Raw genomic sequence first — 20,011 nt, 5'->3', positions numbered from 1 at the left:
CCAGTGCCTAGAACTGTGCCTAGCACAGAATAATATTTGAACAAATATTTGAAAAATACTTTTCTATTTATGGTAATGCTATAAATAATAAGCAGCACTTATATAGTGCTTCCTAGGTGACAGATATTAGTCTTAAATCTGTACATATATTAGTTCATTTCATCTTGACGGTAATCTTAGGTGATAGCTGAACTGGCTTCATGATGTTCATGAAGTGCAGGCTTTAATCAGTATGATTGCGCAGGGCCAGGCCCTCAGAAGTACCCACGATAGAAACTCTTATCTTTAAATTTGTGTTAAGTGAAGTCTGATGGGACAAAGGAACAGGTGTGGGGCCTTGGAGCTGGGCTCCTGTGTGGTCCCATCTCCCACTGTCTCCGTGGGACAGGTTCTCTGCCACTCTGGTCCACTTGAACTTCCCTCGGGCTTCTCCCTACCTGTGTGTGACATACTGGATGACCATGCTGCCCCAGGGAGGGTTGATGTCATGCCGTTTGACTCTCAGGGCGGGGCCCGGTGTCCACCGGCCTGCCTCAGGCTGCCAGCACCACAGCACATTAGACAGGAACTGGGCAGGGACTTCTCACCCGCCCAACCGTATGGGGACTGCATCCCTGCAGGAAATTGCAGTCCCTTAGGGCCATGGGAGAAGGCCATGAGACCACCACTACACAAAGTAATATGCCTCCTTCCAAAGTGAAGTACAATGCGTTTTTCATTGGAGAAGGCAATGGCACCCCACTCTTGCCTGGAGAATGCCATGGACGGAGGAGCCTGGTAGGCTGCAGTCCATGGGGTCACGAAGAGTCGGACACGACTAAGCGACTTCCCTTTCACTTTTCACTTTCCTGCATTGGAGAAGGAAATGGCAACCCACTCCAGTGTTCTTGCCTGGAGAATCCCAGGGACGGGGGAGCCTGGTGGGCTGCCGTCTATGGGGTCACACGGAGTTGGACACGACTGAAGTGACTTAGCAGCAGCAGCAGGGCCATGGGAAGGAGTGGTGGACTTCGTGCCTCCACTCATGTAGCCTGCCCCATGTGATAGATACCATTATTATTCCTTGTTTATAAAGAGGGAGGCTGAATTAAAAAGTAAATTGACCAAGTTACTTAGAAATGGCAAAGCCAGAACTTGAACCAAGACAAGCTACCTCTCAAGCCAGTGCTTAGTTACATCACCTCAATGCCTTGATGTTTTTAAATAATGTTGTAATATGCTATAATATACATATGGATTTTTTAGTCAATTAAGTAAACAGCTGCCACTGAAATCTGGCAAAAGTCGTGAGCATGGCTTACTGAGGGCGAAAGGGTGGGGAACAGCTGGCGTGAGCTATGTGACCGGTTTCCCAATGGTAAGCCAGATTTGAAGTCATCAGATAGAGCAGGAGTGGGAATGGGGAAAAGGAACTGAACCCCAGGTAACATGCTCTGCAGAGGCCTCAGAAAAGCAGGTCAGAAGATAGTGGTCACCACTCCAGCCAGGGCTGGCTCATTTCTTTTCCTTTGATCTGCTTATCTGCTTACAAAAGCAGTGAGGTCAGAGAGAGTTCAGAGGGAGCGGTGAAGGAGCAGAGACTGCATATGAGCAGCGCTCTTGCCAGATAGCTTTTGTGGTGATCCAGGTGTAAGGAAGATGCTGTGGAATGTCATGAAACGACTTGTATTAAAATGTTAACCCACATGGGTCTGGTAGCACAGCTTGCCACAATGACTGCATTCTCTGTAGTTGTTTGGTTTGGGGGTATTCTTTTTCTAAAGGATGAGTAACAAAACTCACTGAAGAAGTCACTCTTTAATTTTAAAAGTATTTAGATATATAGTTGCCATTAGGTAAGTGGGGTTATATTATGCCTTTCTTGGTTGTCTTCCAGTGGCAAATTTTATTTTCCATGTGTGAGAGCTCCACTGCGCAAAGTAATATGCCTCCTTCTAAAATGAAGTACAGTGCCTTTTTCATTGCATATTGCTGAACTCCTTAAGTTACCATTGAGATGATAAGTGAAAATTCTGGAAAATTACGAAAGTGTAAAATGGGTTTCTTGTCAGGACAGCGTAACACCATACTGTATTATAAGATCTTTTGAGACACCAAAGGGCTAATCAAAACGAAAACTCAAATTTATAAAGACTCTAGTTACTTCTCTTTAATTCAGAACCCAATAAAAAAAATTCTGTAGAGCCCACTCTCCTGAATATGTATTCTCTATACCAAGGTTACAACACACTGGCATCCCTCTGAGATGTTTGCGCTGGTAGCTGCATTTTTTTTCCCATCCTGCACAGTGTAAAAGCATTTAGGTTTTTTTTTTTTTAGCCAATTACCAGGTTTTCTATTAAAAATCCAGATCCCAGTTTCTTCTAACTCCCATCTGGCATACATGATCAGTTAGCATTCCTCTAGCAAGGTGTCTTTATGTCTTCTCCAGCTTTTCCTCTCACTGGGTCACTCTTCTATGTTACAGGCTCAGCCCCTCTGTGACAGTCAAGGTCGAGATCCCTGATCAGACCATTTACTTGGCAATTCAATAAGTGTAGAATTTTATGATATTCTGTGTGCTGTGTTGGACTATTATTAATGAAGCTTAGAGATGTAAATAGCTTAGCCAAGGTCACAAAGCTAGTAATATGGAGAAATGAAACAACTTAAAGTTCCTTCCAATCAAATTTTCCATGACTCTAAATTGTGCTCGAATGGGAATTGGTGACTAACCTAACTGGGGAATGGATGAGATGGCTGCAAAACACTACTGTGTTCCCAAGAATGACTGTAGGAGCCACTTCCTGAAACACTAGTCTTCACATTTTTTGTTCACATGACCCCCTTAAAAAAACTTCAACTTTTAAAGGTGATACATAAAATTCATCATAATTTTCAATAAACGTTTTGGTTTATTGTAAAAATTGATTTTTTAAAATAAAACCACTGTATCATTATTTTAAGTGTATCAAGTGATCAATGCCTTAACAACTTGATAACTCTGCCATCTAGTTAATAATAAAATTATTTAATATTTGTAAATTTTGCACTTTTCCCGTTTATTCCTTGAATTTCCAATCCACTTAATGTATGTTTTAAATTTTTTTATTGGTCATCCTATCATACATCTCAGAAAAAATTTGTAAATTAATTGAAATATAATAAACTTTTCTTGTGACTTTAGCTCTGTGTGTATAAAAATTTTTTTCTTCTATAATGAATTACCATTAAAATTATTAGTAATCCGAAGTTGATTCAGTTCAGTTCAGTTGCTCAGTCGTGTCCAACTCTTTGCGACCCCATGAATTGCAGCATGCCAGGCCTCCCTGTCCATCACCAACTCCTGGAGTTCACTCAGACTCACGTCCATCGAGTCAGTGATGCCATCCAGCCATCTCATCCTCTGTCGTCCCCTTCTCCTCCTGCCCCCAATCCCTCCCAGCATCAGAGTCTTTTCCAATGAGTCAACTCTTCGCATGAGGTGGCCAAAGTACTGAAGTTTCAGCTTTGGCATCATTCCTTCCAAAGAAATCCCAGGGCTGATCTCCTTCAGAATGGACTGGTTAGATCTCCTTGCAGTCCAAGGGACTCTCAAGAGTCTTCTCCAACACCACAGTTCAAAAGCATCAATTCTTTGGTGCTCAGCCTTCTTCACAGTCCAGCTTTCACATCCATACATGACTACTCGAAAGGGATACAAATATAATTTTATAAGTAATTATACATAATTTTTTCTTGGAATTACTTCTCTTAATGAACTGAATGGTGTCTTTTCTAATTTAAAAAAATGCAGATGAATATACATGATTTACTGATGTAAATGTGATGGAACTCAGCATCAATTTTATTTTTGTTTTTTTAATAGATGTGATCCTTGAGAACTCTAACTCATATAAATAAAAAACAGGACTGAACAGGTTGGTTTGTTTTCCCCCATTTGTAAATTCTACCAAACATTTTAAAATTTTTTATTTAAGTACAGCTGATTTACAATCTTGTGTTAATTTCTCCTGTACAATAAAGTAACTCAGATATGAAATGGACAGCTTTGTTATAGTAATGTTATTCAGGTCTTTGAACTCCTTCTAAACTATATGCCCCAAATCACATTGATCTAAAAACATTTTTTTGATCAAAAAAATTTTTGTTCAGATTTTCATTTTGTTCGAATGAAAATCACCTTTCTTGCAAACATTAAAGATATTTCTCTTTCTGGGAAGTTCTCCAAAAATGGCTTTACCAAGACCTATCAAATTATAATTATGCCTTATAATTCTTTCACTTTGTTTAACCTAGATACTCAAAATGGTTGGAGACATCTAAACATTGCTTATATCATTATATCTTGCCAATACATTGTGTTTTGACAAAAAGACTTTAGGAAATTCCCTGGTGGTCCAGCAGTTCGGACTGAGCACTTGCACCACAGGGCACACGTGTCTGATCCCTGATCAGGGAACTAGGGTTTCACATGCCAAGATGTGGCCAGAATTAATAAAAAAGAGTTAGTGTACATGTTCTTCAAGGGCTGCAGCTTGGCTTATTTAATTTAGAGAACATGTCCATCAAGTTAATGGCACATCCAAGGAATAAGTATTGAGACCAACCAAAAACAATTACATATATTTTTACTTGTAGATAAATTTTTTTAAAAAAACTTTCTAAATTCAGGATACCCAGCAGATGGGTAGAAACCACTCCTCTCCCCCAAGGTCAAGTTTCTTTAACTAAGTTCAGCAAATGAAAGACTGGAATAGTTTTTAGTGATCTGATTAATCATCAAAGGAAGCTTCACCCCTATCTGGTATGTGGTACTTTCTGCACCTCAGGTCAGTGCCTCAGGAGGAAGATATGGGACAAGGAGTGAACTGTGATTCTTCCATAGAGTGGGTAAAGAAAGAGTGCCTGTGAAACCTGAGGATCTAAAAATCAATTTCCTCAAAATATCTGGACCTGCCTAGCCCTCTGCAGGACTTCCTGCATATTTATTCCCATTCAAAGACCACTAGACTTCGTTTATACCCTAGGGATTGGTATCTTCTTTAAGTATCAGTTAGTTAAGACGCTCAGTTGAGTCTGACTGTGCAACGCCATGGACTGCAGCACGGCAGGCTTCCCTGTCCATCACCAGCTCCCGGAGCTTGCTCAAACTCATGTCCACTGAGTTGGTGATGCCATCCAACCATCTCATCCTCTGTCGTCCCCTCCTCCTCCTGTCTTCAATCTTTCCTGGCGTCAGGGGTTTTTTCCAATGAGTCAGTTCTTTGAATCAGGTGCCCAAAGTACTGGAGTTTCAGCTTCAACATCAGTCCTTCCAATGAATATTCAGGACTGACTTCCTTTAGGATTGACTGGTTTGATCTCCTTGCAGGCCAAGGGACTCTCAAGAGTCTTCTCCAGCACCACAGTTCAAAAGCATCAATTCTTTGGTGCTCATCTTTCCTTATAGTCCAACTCTCACATCCATACATGACTACATAAAGACCATAGCTTTGACTAGATGAGCCTTTGTTGGTAAAGTAATGTCTCTTCTTTTTAATATGCTGTCTAGGTTGGTCATAGCTTTTCTTCCAAGGAGCAAGTGTTTTTTGTGGCTGCAGTCACCATCTGCAGTGATTCTGGAGCCATGAAAATAAAGTCTCTCACTGTTTCCATTACCTCCCCATCTATTTGCCACGAAGTGATGGGACCAGATGCCATGATCTTAGTTTTTTGAATGTTAAGTTTTAAGCCAGCTTTTTCACGCTCCTCTTTCATCAAGAGGCTCTTTAGTTCTTCTTCGCTTTCTGCCATAAACGTGGTATCATCTGCATATCTGAGGTTATAGATAATTCTTCTGGAAATCTTGATTCCAGCTTGTGATTCATCCAGCCCAACATTTCACATAACGTACTCTGCATAGAAGTTAAATAAGCACAGTGACAATATACAGGCTTGACATACTCCTTTCCCAATCTGGAACCAGTCTGTTGTTCCATGTCTGGTTCTAACTCGCTTCTTGACCTGCATACAGATTTCTCAGGAGGCAGGTCAAGTGGTCTGGTATTCCCATCTCTTCAGGAATTTTCCACAGTTGGTTGTAATCCACACAGTCAAAGGCTTTAATGCAGTCAATAAAGCAGAAGTAGATGTTTTTCTGGAACTCTCTTGCTTTTACGATTATTCAACAGATGTTGGCAATTTGACCTCCGGTTCCTCTGCCTTTTCTAAATCCACTTGAACATCTGCAAGTGCTTGGTTCATGTACTGTTGAAGCCTGGCTTGGAGAATTCTGAGCATTACTTTACTAGCGTGTGAGATGAGTGCAATTGTGCAGTAGTGTGAACATTCTTTGGCATTGCCTTTCTTTCAGATTGGAATGAAAACTGACCTTTCCCAGTCCTGTGGCCACTGCCTAGTTTTCCAAATTTGATAACGTATTGAGTGCCACACTTTCACAACATCATCTTTTAGGATTTGAAATAGTTCAGCTGGAATCTCATCACCTCCACTAGCTTTGTTCGTAGTGACGCTTCCTAAGGCCCACTTGACTTCACACTCCAGGATGTCTGCCTCTAGGTGAGTGATCACACCATCGTGGTTATCTGGGTCATTAAGATCTTTTTCGTGTATTTTCTTCTGTGTATTCTTGCCACCTCTTCTTAGTATCTTCTGCTTCTGTTAGGTCCATATCATTTCTGTCCTTAATTGTGTCCATCTTTGCATGAAATGTTCCCTTGGTATCTCTTATTATCTTGAAGAGATCTCTAGTCTTTCCCATTCTATTGTTTTCCTCTATTTCTTTGCATTGATCACTTAGGAAGGCTTTCTTATCTCTCCTTGCTAATCTTTGGAACTGCATTCAGATGGATATATCATTCCTTTTCTCCTTTGCCTTTCACTTCTCTTCTTTTCTCAACTATTTGTAAGGCCTCCTCGGACAACCATTTTGCCTTTTTGCATGTTTTTCCTTGGGGACGGTTTTGATCACCTCCTCCTGTACAACATCATGAACCTCCATCCATAGTTCTTCAGGCACTCTATCAGATCTAATCCCTTGAATCTATTTGTCACTTCCACTGTATAATCAGGGGCTTCCCAGGTGGCTCAGTGGTAAAGAATCTGCCTGCCAAGCAGGAGACCTGGGTTCGATCCCTGGGTTGTGAAGATCCCCTGGAGGAGGAACCAGCTACCCACCCCAGTATTCTGGCCTGGAGAATTCCATGGACAATCCACGGGGTCACAAAGAGTCGGACACGACTGAGTGACTTCCACTGTATAATCATAAGGGATTTGATTTAGGTCATACCTGAATGGTCTAGTGGTTTTCCCTACTTTCTTCAATTTAAGTCTGAATTTGACAATAAGGATGATCTGAGTCAGCTCCCAGTCTTGTTTTTCCTGACTGTATAGAGTTTCTCCATCTTTCACTGCAAATAATATAATCAGTCTGATTTCATTTTTGACCCCCCGGTGATGTCCACATGTAGTCGTCTCTTGTGTTGTTGGAAGAGGGTGTTTGCTATGACCAGTGAGTTCTCTTGGCAAAACTCTGTGAGCCTTTGCCCTGCTTCATTTTGTATTCCAAGGCCAACCTTGCCTGTTACTCCAGGTATCTCTTGACTTCCTTCTTTTGCATTTCAGTCCCCTATGATGAAAAGGACATCTTTTTTTGGTGTTAGTTCTAGAAGGTCTTGTAGGTCCCCATAGAACCGTTCAACTTCACCTTCTTCAGCATTAGTGGTTGGGGCATCAACTTGGATTACTGTGATATTGAATGGTTTGCCTTGGAAACAAACAGAGATCATTCTGCCTTTTTGAGACTGCACCCAATCACCCATCTCATTAAACTTTTCAGATTTATAAATAATACATAGGAGTCTCTCAATATTTAAAATATACCATCCCCACCCAGATGCTTTACTTAAAATCCGTTTTTATTTTTCCAAAACCAAGATGAAATATTTAGACCAGTTTTTCTTTCCCAATAGCTGTCTTCTTGGGTTTTGCTGAGAATCTAGCATTTTCAGTCCCAGGCTGTCTTGAGTTTCATTCATATTTACTTAATACTTGTATTATAAATTCACAGTCATAGTATCATTCTTTTCAATTTAGCTATACACATATATGCTCTTTTAACTATATATCCATATTAATTATTGCTGATGAAAGAAAGCGGGTAAACAAAGGATTAATATCCACAATACACAGACCCATAAGACAAAAGCAAACAAATCAAGAAAGTTAAAAGATTTAACAGGCAAGTCATAGAAATAATACTAAGAAACAATAAACATGAAAGTCTGCTTAACATATATAATGAACAACTGGTAAACAACCATATACTCCCCGCCCCATCCTCCAATCCAAGGGGCAAACATTTAAAAGACCAAAAGGTGGCATTGGTGCAGAGAGAGGGGTGCACCAACCAGGGCTTATTTTCCTGCGGGAAGTAGGTTATAGTTTGAGGGTCTATAACAGTTTTAATTTCCAGAGTGACAGTTTCCAGGGCTTGAGAGGTCACTTGGTAAGAATTTGTCATGGATTGGGTTGCACATAGAGCAGAAGGCCTAAATAAATGGCTCATCTGTTTGCAACCCACCAGACAGGAATCTGGGTTCACTGTGACAAGAGGCACAAAATCTTCTAGTGTGTCAATGAACAAATATCCAAACTGTGTCCTTGTTCACCTCCATGTGGCTGCTGGGCAGGACCAGTGGGACAGGTCTCGATACTGGAAGAAGAGCTGCAGTGCTTAGTCAGGGAGCTTGCCACCTAGAGCCGTTCTGATCCGTGCATGGGTCGGCCATGAGTGGTCTTAAAAAGGCTTTGAACCTGTCAAGGAGAAAGAAAAAAGAAAAATAGATTCCAACTAAATGCCATTCTGGAAAAGGCAAAACTATGGAGACAATAAAAAGATCAATGGTTGCCTGGAGTTAGCAGGGAGATGCATAGACAGAGTACAGAAGTTTTTATGAGCAGTGAAAATACTTTGAATGACATTATAATGACGTCATTATAATGTAATGATGTTATACTTTTGTCCAAACCCAGAGAAGGTGCAATACTACTTACTTCATCAGCGAACATAGAGGATGAGCTGGGACCTTGATTATCATGTGTCAATGCCGTTCATCCTTATTTTAAAAAAAAAGTTCCAGTCTTGATAACAGCTATGCATGTTCATTGGAAGGACTGATGTTGAAGCTGAAACTCCAATACTTTGTCCACCTGATGTGAAGAGCTGACTCATTTGAAAAGACCCTGATGCTGGGAAAGATTGAGGGCAGGAGGAGAAGGGGAGGACAGAGGATGAGATGGTTGGATGGCATCACGGACTGAATGGACATGAGTTTGGGTAAACTCCAGGAGTTGGTGATGGACAGGGAGGCCTGGCGAACTGCGGTTCATGGAGTCACAAAGAGTCGGACACAACTGAGCGACTGAACTGAACTGATGCATGTGCAGCTGCTGCTGCTAAGTTGCTTCAGTCATGTGCGACCCCATAGACGGCAGCCCACGAGGCTCCCCTGTCCCTGGGATTCTCCAGGCAAGAGCACTGGAGTGGGTTGCCATTTCCTTCTCCAATGCATGAAAGTGAAAAGTGAACGTGAACTCACTCAGTTGTGTCCGACTCACAGGGACCCCATGGACTGCAGCCCACCAAGCTCCTCCGTCCATGGGATTTTCTAGGCAAGAGTACTGGAGTGGGTTGCTATTGCCTTCTCCAGATGCATGTGAGGGAAGGGAATTTCTGTACCTTCCGGTCAATTTTGTTATAAACTTACAACTATTAAAAAAAAAAAATTCTCCCCCCCCCAAAAAAAATTAACTCAGGGTAGACTTTTTAGCAAAATTTGTTTCACCTTTATACATTTTTACATATTAAATGAGCTTTCCTCTTGGCTCAGTGGTAAAGAATTCGCCTGCCAATGCAAGAGACGGGCCTTGGATCCCTGGGTTGGGAAGATGCCCTGGAGAAGAAAATGGCAGTCCACTCCAGTATTCTTGCCTGGAGAATCCCATGAACAGAGGAGATGGAGAACTGAAATGAGACCTAACAAAATGAAAAATAATCTAATGAAAGATTGCTGAACTCCAGTGGTTATTAAGTATAAATACAATTAATACAAAGAAACTTCATAGCACATTATATTTTATAATTATTTATAATAGTAATAAAATAAAGATTAAAAAAACCTTGAATGATTGAACTTTTATTAATTGAACCAGTTTATAGTGCTTGCATTTTATTCTAAGTTTTGCCTTACAAAAGAACTGTGAAACTAACAGTCCACTAATTGTGTATGAAAGACGGGCAACGAGAATTTGAGCCCTGTACCAAGGGATGGGTGCTTCCCCGAATGCTCCGGGTGGCACTCACAGACAAAACAGCTGGCTCAAGAATCCCTCTGGCTAGTATACGACCCACCCCAAGCAAGCCCGGAAGCCGCCACCTCCCTCCTGGCAGAGAAGTCAAAATGGCGCCCGCGCGCTCTGGGGGCGTGGCCTCGAGCTGGACTCCTCCAATAGGAACGGGAGGGGGTAGATCACTTTCCCAGCAAGCCTTCTAGCTTAGGGCAAGGCTTTCTGGAGTATGCATCGTTCCATTGGTCGAAAATGGAATAAGGGCGTGGGAGACACCAATCGCAGTGAGTGCTGATAGGGCCGTCGCCGTAGCAACGCGCGGAGCTACCTGGGAGAAGCCTTCGGAGACTGACCCACCTCCTCAGCCGCCCGGGGAGCCTGTGACCTCCCGGGGTTAGGGGCCGGTTGGCTGAGAACTCCAGTTAATCCGCACGTGAGTGCTCAGAGCAGACCAGCCGACGGGTCTTCCCTTCGTTGTTCTGCGTCTAGCCTCCTCACCCGGGACTGCATTCAGTGCACTAACGAAGCTGTCCCTGCTTCCGCTCCCCAGCTTCCAAGGGCCAGATGATGGAGGAGCGTGTCAACCTGATGCACATGATGAAACTCAGCATCAAGGTCTTGCTCCAGTCTGCCCTGAGCCTGGGCCGCAGCCTGGATGCAGATCATGCCCCCCTGCAGCAGTTCTTTGTAGTGCTGGAGCATTGCCTCAAACATGGGCTGAGAGGTGAGCCGCGGCGGTGGGGCGGGGGGCTTCGGGGGCGTGAAAATTCAGGCTAAGTTCGCTCAGCCTCTTCAATGCCAAACATTGTTCTGGGTGCTGGGATAACAGCTGTGCACAAAACAAACAAGATCCCTGCCCACAAGACATGACATTCTAGAGCAGCGCTGTCCAGTAGAAATGCCATGCAAGCCACATGTGTAATTTCCGAGATCCTAGTAGCCACGTTTTTAAAAAGCAGAAACGCATGAAGTTTTAGTAATTTATTTTATTGAACCCAATATAGCCAAAATAGTATCATTTTGACATGTATAGTCAGTATAAACCTTATTAGTGAGATAGTTTGCATTCTTTTTTAAAGTGAGGCTTAAAGATCCACTGTGTATTTTACACTTAACAGCATATCTCAGTTGCACTGGCTACATTTCAGTACCACTTGTGGCTAGTGGCTACCTTGGACAGCACAGTTCTAGAGAGGAGATAAGACAACAAATTCAGAAGCAAAATAGTTGCAAAATGCTACTAATTCAGGGATGCAAGATTGGTTAAAAGATAGAGAATCAAGGGAAAATCTTTCCAGTTAGGGTAAAGGGGGAAGGTCTTTCTAGGGAGTGAAATGTGAGCTGAGAGCTAAAGGAGAGAAGGAGTCAACTATGCAAAGGTTTGGGGCAAGAGCCTTTCTAGAAAAACAAAACAGGTGCAGAGGTCTTGAGTGGGACCAACTTTGGTTTGAAGACACCAGGTAAGTGAGGCATGCCAAGCAGGAGGAGAGGAGGTCAGGGTAGTTGGGATGGGCTGAATCACGTTGGCCTTTAAAGGTCAAGTTAGGAGTTGGATTTTATTTCATGAGTATTTGGAGGATTTTCAGCCATGGAAAAATAAGATCTAACCTACATTAAAAAAAAAAAAACTTTCACCTATGTGGAGAACAAATTAGAAAGGTGGGGTGGTAACAATATTAGGAGCAAGGAAACCCATTAGGAGGTTATTGGCAGCAGTTCAGATGAGGGATGGTGATGATGATTTGACAAAGTCAATCAAGAATTGACTTTGGCATCAGGTAAGAGGGAGAAGGGCAAGGATTTCATAGATGATTATTTGAGCACTTGTTTTATTTTGTGGGCAATAAATACTTGAGGGAGCATAATGGGTATGACAGAAAAACCCTGTCATCAGAAGCAGGGAGAGCTCATTTGGTACTTGGCTTCTCCCAGTCCCCAAGACTGAATCAGAAGAAGTAAGCAGGGCAGCTCCATAGCTTTCATTTGGCTTTTGGGAGAGAGACTGAGGGCGCCTGAAGACGTTTTGCAAACTGTTCTTATGAATAATACTTCTGTTTTCCCTTTTAGTTAAGAAGAGTTTTATTGGCCAAAATAAATCTTTCTTTGGTCCTTTGGAGCTGGTGGAGAAACTTTGTCCAGAAGCATCAGATATAGCCACTAGTGTCAGAAATCTACCAGAATTAAAGTGAGTGAGAAGTAGTTACATCAATTTGATGTTTAAAAAAAAAACTCCCTTGTATTTATCCATTTCTCAATTCCTTGCTAATAAAGCATCTTCTAATTTAGAACAGACTGTAGCACAAGCCACACTTTACTTAGACTTTAGTCTCAGCTCTGCTGCTCAATCTCCACATAAACGAGCAAAATTTGCCCCATTCTGAGCCTCAGTTTCCTTTTCTTTAAAATGAGGACCGTGATTCCTGCTTGTCATACAAGGTTCTGTAATGAAAAAGTATTGTCACTGCAAGAGCAGTTCCAGGAGGAGAAGGAGATCTTGGGGTCGATACAAGAGCCCCCTGCAGAGTCTTCCACAAGGAACCTAACTGTCCAGGCTCTCTTTGACCTTCTGCAGAGCCAGCCCATTCCATTTTAGGGTAATTGCATTAGCCGCCATGACTAAGGCCCTGCCAAGTGCCAGGCATTGTGCTAAGGACAATGCCTTAGCACTTCATTATTTCATTTCATCCTCCACAAATCCCTAGGAGCTAAGCTGTTGGTGTTCCCATCTGCAAGTGCAGAAACTGAGACTCAGAGTGGTTAAGTAACTTGCTTAAGGTCCTTTGGCAACTGAGTGGTGGAACCAGGAAGAGAACACAGGTCTCCTGGCCTCTGAAACCCTCTGCATCTTGCTAAACTCATTTGCTGCTGAGGATTTAAGCCTTCTGTCTCTGACCTGGGTTCAGCCCTGTGGGCCTGTGCCACCTAAGGTGAAAGCCTATAGCAGGTGACAGACTTTCATATATTTATTTGGTGACACCACCCCACCCCGCCACCCCCACCAGCTGTGATCTTCCTGGGCTTCCCTGGTGGCTCAGATAGTAAAGAACCTGCCTGCGATGCAGGAGATGCGGGTTCGATCCCTGGGTGGGGAGATCCCCTGGAGAAGGAAATAGATACCAACTCAGTATTCTTGCCTGGAAAATTGCATGGGCAGACTACAGTCCATGGGGTCTCAAGGAGTTGGACATGACTGAGCAACTAGCCCTTTTACTTGTCACTGTCACGAGCCTCCCACATCTGCCTTGTTTCTTCAGTTGTTCTGTGTGTGGTCCTACTGTCCATCCCTTCCAGCCAGCTCGCTCCCTCTAGAGACCCTGTCCTTGGGTGCTCTGATCGGATAGAGCAGGGTTCTGCCTTCTCCTGCACTCAGGCTTCTACTTCCACTTAGGCACAGGGGCATTTCTGAAGTCTTGTTATGCTAACAAAGAGCTTCTTTTCAGCTGAACTCACTGCTTCTGTTCCCTTATTAACACTGTGGATGCTAAACAAGTAACTAGTTTTAAGTATCAAAATCCTGCCTTTGACTGCCAAAAAGAAAATACAGAGTAGCTCCCTCTTCTTGATGCCTCTGGAGTAGTAGCCTTTTGGGAGCCATGTGAGAAAAGACTACTGGCTTTGCTCCATAAAGAGCTGTGGTGTTTTTACTATTTCATGAAACAGCAGCAAAAGTTCTAAAATTTCTACAGTATTTTGGAAGTTATGATTAGTATTTTTTGGAGAATAGAGACTGTTTGCTCTGAGGTAGTTTGAAACTTGCAGGACAGACTTTGAGTCCTGAGAGTCCTCTCTCTGGAGTTTAATTTCCTTGTCTAATTGAGATAAAAATGTCTTTTACAGTGTGGCCCAGTACCCAGAACTTTTCATTGTTTTCATATCATGGTTCATTATTAAACATACTGTTTTACAACGAATACGATTTCACGTATTGGCATTTAAACCCAGACAACAGACAAGGTTCTCTCCTTTTTTGGAAATTAAAAACAGTCTTTTTTCTTATTACATAATTTTTAATTAGGAAATAAGAACAAGCAAAAAAGGTGCTTCTATTAGCTTACTACTCAGAAAAAACAAAACTACAATTAATATCTTGGTCAATATCCTTGTAGATCCTTTCAGTACAAAGTCAGGCAGACAAATAAAGAAGATTCTATTTTAATTCGCCTTTGCCTCCCCGAGTGGCATCACTGTTGCGCTCCTCATGGAAGACGGTTTGGCGCTAACCACGGAAGCCACCAGTGCGTCTCCCTTTTGACCTAGTAATTCCTCTTCTAGGGCTTTTATCTCATAGACCTAACATGTGAAAATGACACATGTACAGAAATGTCTGTTGCAGCATTATTTGTAACAGCAGAAGATTAGAAATGGCCTAGATTAAAAACTAGGTAAATAAGTCATGGCACAGTCCAATAGTGAAACACCTTAAAGCTATGAAAACATAAACAGGAAATTCCCTGTGTACAGAAAGAATGGCAAAATGACAGATATTCAGTGAATGGCATATGTAACATACTAATATTTTTGTAAGAAGGGAAAAAAAATTAGTGTTTATTTCCAGTGCAGAAAAATGTTTGGGAAGTGAACCTTAACTAGGAGCAGTATATTAATGAACAGAGGAGAACTGGGGAAAACACCAAGTATTAAACTGTACATACTGTAGCTTTTTTCCCATTTAATAGTAGACTTTAAACCTTTTTCCATATTGAATATTCATCCGCAACTTTGTTTTTGAAGTGAGCACATAGCGTTCTGTTGTGTAGCCCCTCCCACTTTGGGCTTCGTGGTTGTCTTCAAATCCTCATTTTCCAAACTGCAGTGCTGACCAAACCCAACACACATCTTTGTGTACATCCTCAGTTACTGCCTTACGTTGCTAGATGCAGAACTTTGAGAAACTGCTTGGCATTAAGTTGCTGCTGGAAGAATTGTGCCAGTTTGTACCCCCACCAAGCAGGACATGTCAGTGTGCATTTTTCCTATTTCTTTTCTTCTTTTACTGGAACTTCACATCATTTATTGAAAGGTGGGGGGAATCCAAAGCCTTTTATATTAAGTTGTGTGCCTTCTAGCCCTTTGAGGCAGATATTGATTACAGCAGTACCGCTAATGCTCTCTTGGACATTACAAATGCAGTTACTCTGCTTAGAACAGTATCTTTTTTTCCTTCAATAGTGCTAGGTCTATATTTGGGAGGCTTTTTTGTTTTTCTTTTGAAACAGATCTTATCAAAATTGTACCTTTGAGACTGGTTGCACAGCCACGTGAATGTGCCCAACAGTACTAAACAGTACACTTAGAAATGGATGAGGTGGTAAGCTTCATATTGTGTGTATTTTACTGTGCCAAAAATAAACTCGACGTGATAAATTTCCAGCTAATGCCTTAGAAATCTTGTGAGTTCAGTACTTTAATAAATGTAAAAGCATGTTTATCCATGATACAATCTAACCTGGTATTTCCTGGCTTCCTGTGAAATTTATGAGTACATACAAAGTTTTATCTAATTGTATTTGTTCCAGAAATCAGATGTTTCTGGCTTAAATATTTTGCTGGTTTTGTTGTGTGTGTGTGTGTTTTTTTTTTTGAGGGGGAGGGAGGGAAATGTATGCCTATGATATAGACTTCAAGTAGTCCAAAAAAAAATGCAGTGAGCCATTTCCTCAGCCTTCCCAGAGTGATCCTGCAACCCCCAGGGAAGCTTTGCATTCACAAGCGTGTGCGTGTGTGTGTGTGTGTGTGTGTGTGTATTTCCCCTTGGCTAAGTTGGCTTTTTTTCCGTTTGTTTTTGCTGTTGTAATGCTTTAATAGGCTGATCCTCTGTTTGCATTACAGGACGGCTGTGGGAAGGGGCAGAGCTTGGCTTTATCTTGCACTCATGCAGAAGAAACTGGCAGATTATCTGAAAGTGCTTGTAGACAATAAAAATCTCTTGAGGTATTTCATCACCTATCTTCGCTTAGTTTTTGCTTCGTAATTAGGACATAGTTTTGTACATCATTAGGAATTGAAATACGAATGTATTGACTTGGCCAAATGGTTCATTCATGTTTCTCTGTAAGATGTTAATGCAAAAACCTGAACAAGCCTGTACAGTTTTTATTCAGATTATTATGAAGTGTAATTATTCTGTGGCTTACTTTTTAAATAGCAGAATTTTTTTTTGAGCACTGTCTGAAATCTTTATGAATGAAGATTCATATTTTCATTTTGAAGGTAATTCTTCAAAAATACCTAAGATCGGGTAACTGACAGCATACTCCATTAAGTTTCAACAAAATAGTATTTGATTGGGTGATAATAGGGGGGAAATGGCTTGAGCTAGATTCAGTGGGCAATTTTAAATTGTAAAACCCTGCTTTTTATAAGAGAACATACCTAGATTACCTACTTTAGGATTCCATATTCAGTTTGTAAACTTTTATATCTCTTGGCATCAGTAAAGACAAACTATCTCTGAAATTTATGACTGGATTCATTTTTTATATTTATAACTTTTTAGACAAAGGACATCATTATAAGAGGAATTTTCTCTATGATATGAGAATTTATGAGGAAAAAAATCTTTATAGAGGTAATGCTCTTATCTAACTGAAATAAAAATATCTTTTACAGTATGGCCTATCATCCAAAATTTTCGATTGTTTTCAAGTCATGGCTTATTACTGAACAAATGCTTTCATGATAAATACTGATTTCAGATAATTTACGTACCTTGTACTCTTCTCTGACCGTTATACTGAATAACTTTGAGGTACGGATTTTGTTCTAAACAGCTAGTTCTGGGACTGCCCTCCTGGTCCAGTGGTGCAGACTTCACACTTCCACTGTTGAGGGCACAGCTTTCACTCCTGGCCTGGGAACCAAGATCCCACATGGCTCACTGCCAAAAATAAACGATAATAAATAAATAATTCTGAGGATAGCAAGTTCTTATGCACTCACACACACGCTGGTATATTAGCTAATCGCTGGTGACCAGCACGTTGACGGATGGAGCCTCACTACACGTGGCCAGGGGGACTGGGAGGGAAGGGAGTCAAAGCAGGCAGTGTTCCCCGGGACGCGGGAGAGAGGGAAGAGTGTTGTTCCGGGTCGGGGGCGGTGGAGATCACAGGATTGCACTTCATGTTGACATGAATGTGAGTGTAGAAGTAGTTCACGTAGGAAGACGAAAGAAGCAGCCAGGTGGACAAGAGGGACAGAGTGGCGTTTAGGAACACAGGGGCCTAATGAGAAGAGCTGGGGTCCAGGGTCCAACCAGAGAAGTTAACCTTAGACCAGAGGTGGGAGGGGTCCATTCTAAGCCCCAGGAAGAGAGGAGAGGGAAGAGATCACAGAACTTAGAGTGAGAGAGGGAATAAAAGGCAGAAGGGCATGCACACAAGGCAGCCTCTGGCTGCTGGTGAAACTGGCAGCCAGGCCACGAGCTAAGAGGTGAAAAGTCAGGATAGGTCCAGTAGCAGGTGGTGAAGGTGTTCCGGTGTTATCCATCTCTTTCAGTGAGTTCTACGAGCCTGAGGCATTAATGATGGAGGAAGAAGGGACGGTGATTGTTGGTCTGCTGGTGGGACTCAATGTGCTTGATGCCAACCTCTGCTTAAAAGGAGAAGACTTGGATTCTCAGGTAAGGTGGGACTTTTGACTCTAGATCAAATGTCTTATTTGGGCCAGGGATTTTACATTGGATTTGCAGACGTGTGCAAGAAGGGGCAGATGGCAGGGGGTATCTGGTAAAGGGCTGTGCAGGGTGCTGTGCTGGCCCAAAGCTGGAACAGCTGGCAAAAGTCTCAGGGAAGAGCGAAAAATAGCTCGGACAAAGGCACAAAGGCACACACAGACAGCAGGGCATGTCTGGGAACAGGAAATGGTTCTCCGTGGCTAGGACACAGCCTGCTCAGTGAGTGAGGTGGAGGTGGAGGCCGGCCCAGGTGTTACATCATCAGCGCCATGTTAGAGGCTTCAGCTTTTGTCCCTGGAACTTCGGGAACCATTGGAGGTTTTTAGGCAGTACATTGAAATGGTCAGGCCTGAGATTGAGAAAGTTGAAGCTAGCAACTATCCGGGTCATGAGTTAGAAGCAGCCAAGAATGGGGAATGGAGAAACATGAAGCAGATAAGTCAGGAAGTCTGGGGCAGACAAGTCTGCTTGAGGAGTGGGAAAACAGACTCAGGAGAGATTTGGAAAGTCAGATGGTAAAACGGAGCAGGAATTTTCAGGCCGTGAGGTGCAGAGTGCCCCTTGCTGGAGACAGCCTTGTGATGGGCTTTTCCTCCTGCACGGGAGCCAGTAGCCAGGGCTGAGGCCTAAGCTCGAGGTGCTGGAGGCTGTAAATCCAGACACTCTGCCCCATTATAACCTCCACCCCACTTCAGGGCATCAGGAACTGTGGCTGGGCCGCTGCCCCACCTTCTTCCCACTACATGTTTGAACATGAATCTAAAGCTTCCCCAATCCCTCCATGACCAGATCAGCTTCTTTTTTTCGCCAGTAGTTTTCTTGTTTTGGCCTGTTGAATATTTTTCAAAAAATATAAAGAAGTTTTTTTTTTTTTTAAGAAGTTTTTTTGAAAAGAAACAAAGTATCACATATTGTCCCGTTTCATAGAAACAGCTGATTCAGTGTTAAATTTTGGGATATATCCTTCCAGCACATGAATAAAAGGTGTGAGTGTGTGTGTATCTTTGTATCTCAGAGGCAGATGTTTGGAGCTTTCTTTTTTCATTAAACCAAAATGTGATTATTCCAAGAACACCATTTTGCAATTTCTTTATTTAACAGTGTGTTCCACACAGCTCTTGATGTCAAGAGATATAAACCATTTAAAATGACCATGTGAGTCATCCATTTTATGAATAGACAATAATTTATTTAACCAATACTTTTTTTAATTGAAAGATAATTGCTTTACAGTGTTGTGTTGTTTTCTGCCATACAACAACACAAATCAGTCATAATTTTATATATATACATATAATTATATATATAATATATATATCCCCTCCTTCTTGATTTTCCCTCCCTAACCGGTACTTATTAATGTAAGTCATTTTCATGTTATAATGACAGTGTTATGAATATCCTTATACTTGTGTTTAAGTCTTGTCCGTTTATTTTCTCAGGATAAGTTTTGAGATTGCTGCGTCAGACTGTACAAGTTCTGCATGAGTGTTGTGAAAGCATGTGAGCATTCTTGGTCTTTTTCAACCAGACAGAAAAAACTCTTCATCTCAAATTTGTGTTTTTGAAACTAGGATGATGGAGTTGTTGGTTTTTTTTTTCATGTTTTATTATAAATATCATACAAGGTTTTTTCATTTTGTATTACAAACATTAAACAAGCCATCAGTGGTTCACCTGTTCATATCCTTTGCCCATTTTTTTGAATATTCCATCTTTTTCCACTCCTTTATTATAGATAAGGATATTTACCGTTTGTCAGAATATTTGTTATAAAATTTTTTTCTGCTCTCTCAGGGTTTGTTTTCCCTGTAAGTACAGTAGTAAACCAGTTCTTTCAGTATCATGTATCAAATATCATTATTTTGCCTACTAATTTGAAATTCCACCTTGATCATGTGTTGAAATATCCATTATACTCAGAGGCTTATTTGTAGACTCTCTGTTTAGTCTCTGGATCTTTTTATTTCTATGCTAGTAACATAGCCTTTTAACTACCGAAGCCAT

At 41.7% G+C, this 20,011-nt stretch overlaps 1 protein-coding gene and 1 non-coding gene across 3 annotated transcripts in view; both read left to right on the top strand.

Moving 5' to 3' along the window:
- The first annotated feature begins 8,508 nt into the window (after positions 1–8,508).
- On the top strand, positions 8,509–8,639 carry LOC138086720 (small nucleolar RNA SNORA11). The gene has a single exon (XR_011145426.1). It is a non-coding gene; the product is annotated as a small nucleolar RNA SNORA11 (small nucleolar RNA).
- Positions 8,640–10,682: 2,043 nt separating this feature from the next.
- The window catches only part of RUFY1 (RUN and FYVE domain containing 1), a 52,552-nt gene continuing 43,223 nt past the window's right edge, over positions 10,683–20,011 (top strand). For both annotated transcript variants that reach the window (XM_068979526.1, XM_068979525.1), the window contains exons 1-5: positions 10,683–10,762; positions 10,880–11,053; positions 12,397–12,514; positions 16,159–16,260; positions 17,827–17,950. In XM_068979526.1, the coding sequence (XP_068835627.1) occupies positions 10,894–11,053; positions 12,397–12,514; positions 16,159–16,260; positions 17,827–17,950 (504 nt within the window). In that variant the 5' untranslated portion in view covers positions 10,683–10,762; positions 10,880–10,893. The remainder of the gene's footprint in view (positions 10,763–10,879; positions 11,054–12,396; positions 12,515–16,158; positions 16,261–17,826; positions 17,951–20,011) is intronic.

Source organism: Capricornis sumatraensis, chromosome 9 (genome assembly GCF_032405125.1).
Source record: "Capricornis sumatraensis isolate serow.1 chromosome 9, serow.2, whole genome shotgun sequence".
Classification (NCBI taxonomy): domain Eukaryota; kingdom Metazoa; phylum Chordata; class Mammalia; order Artiodactyla; family Bovidae; genus Capricornis; species Capricornis sumatraensis.
This window is presented reverse-complemented; position numbering and strand designations above follow the sequence as displayed.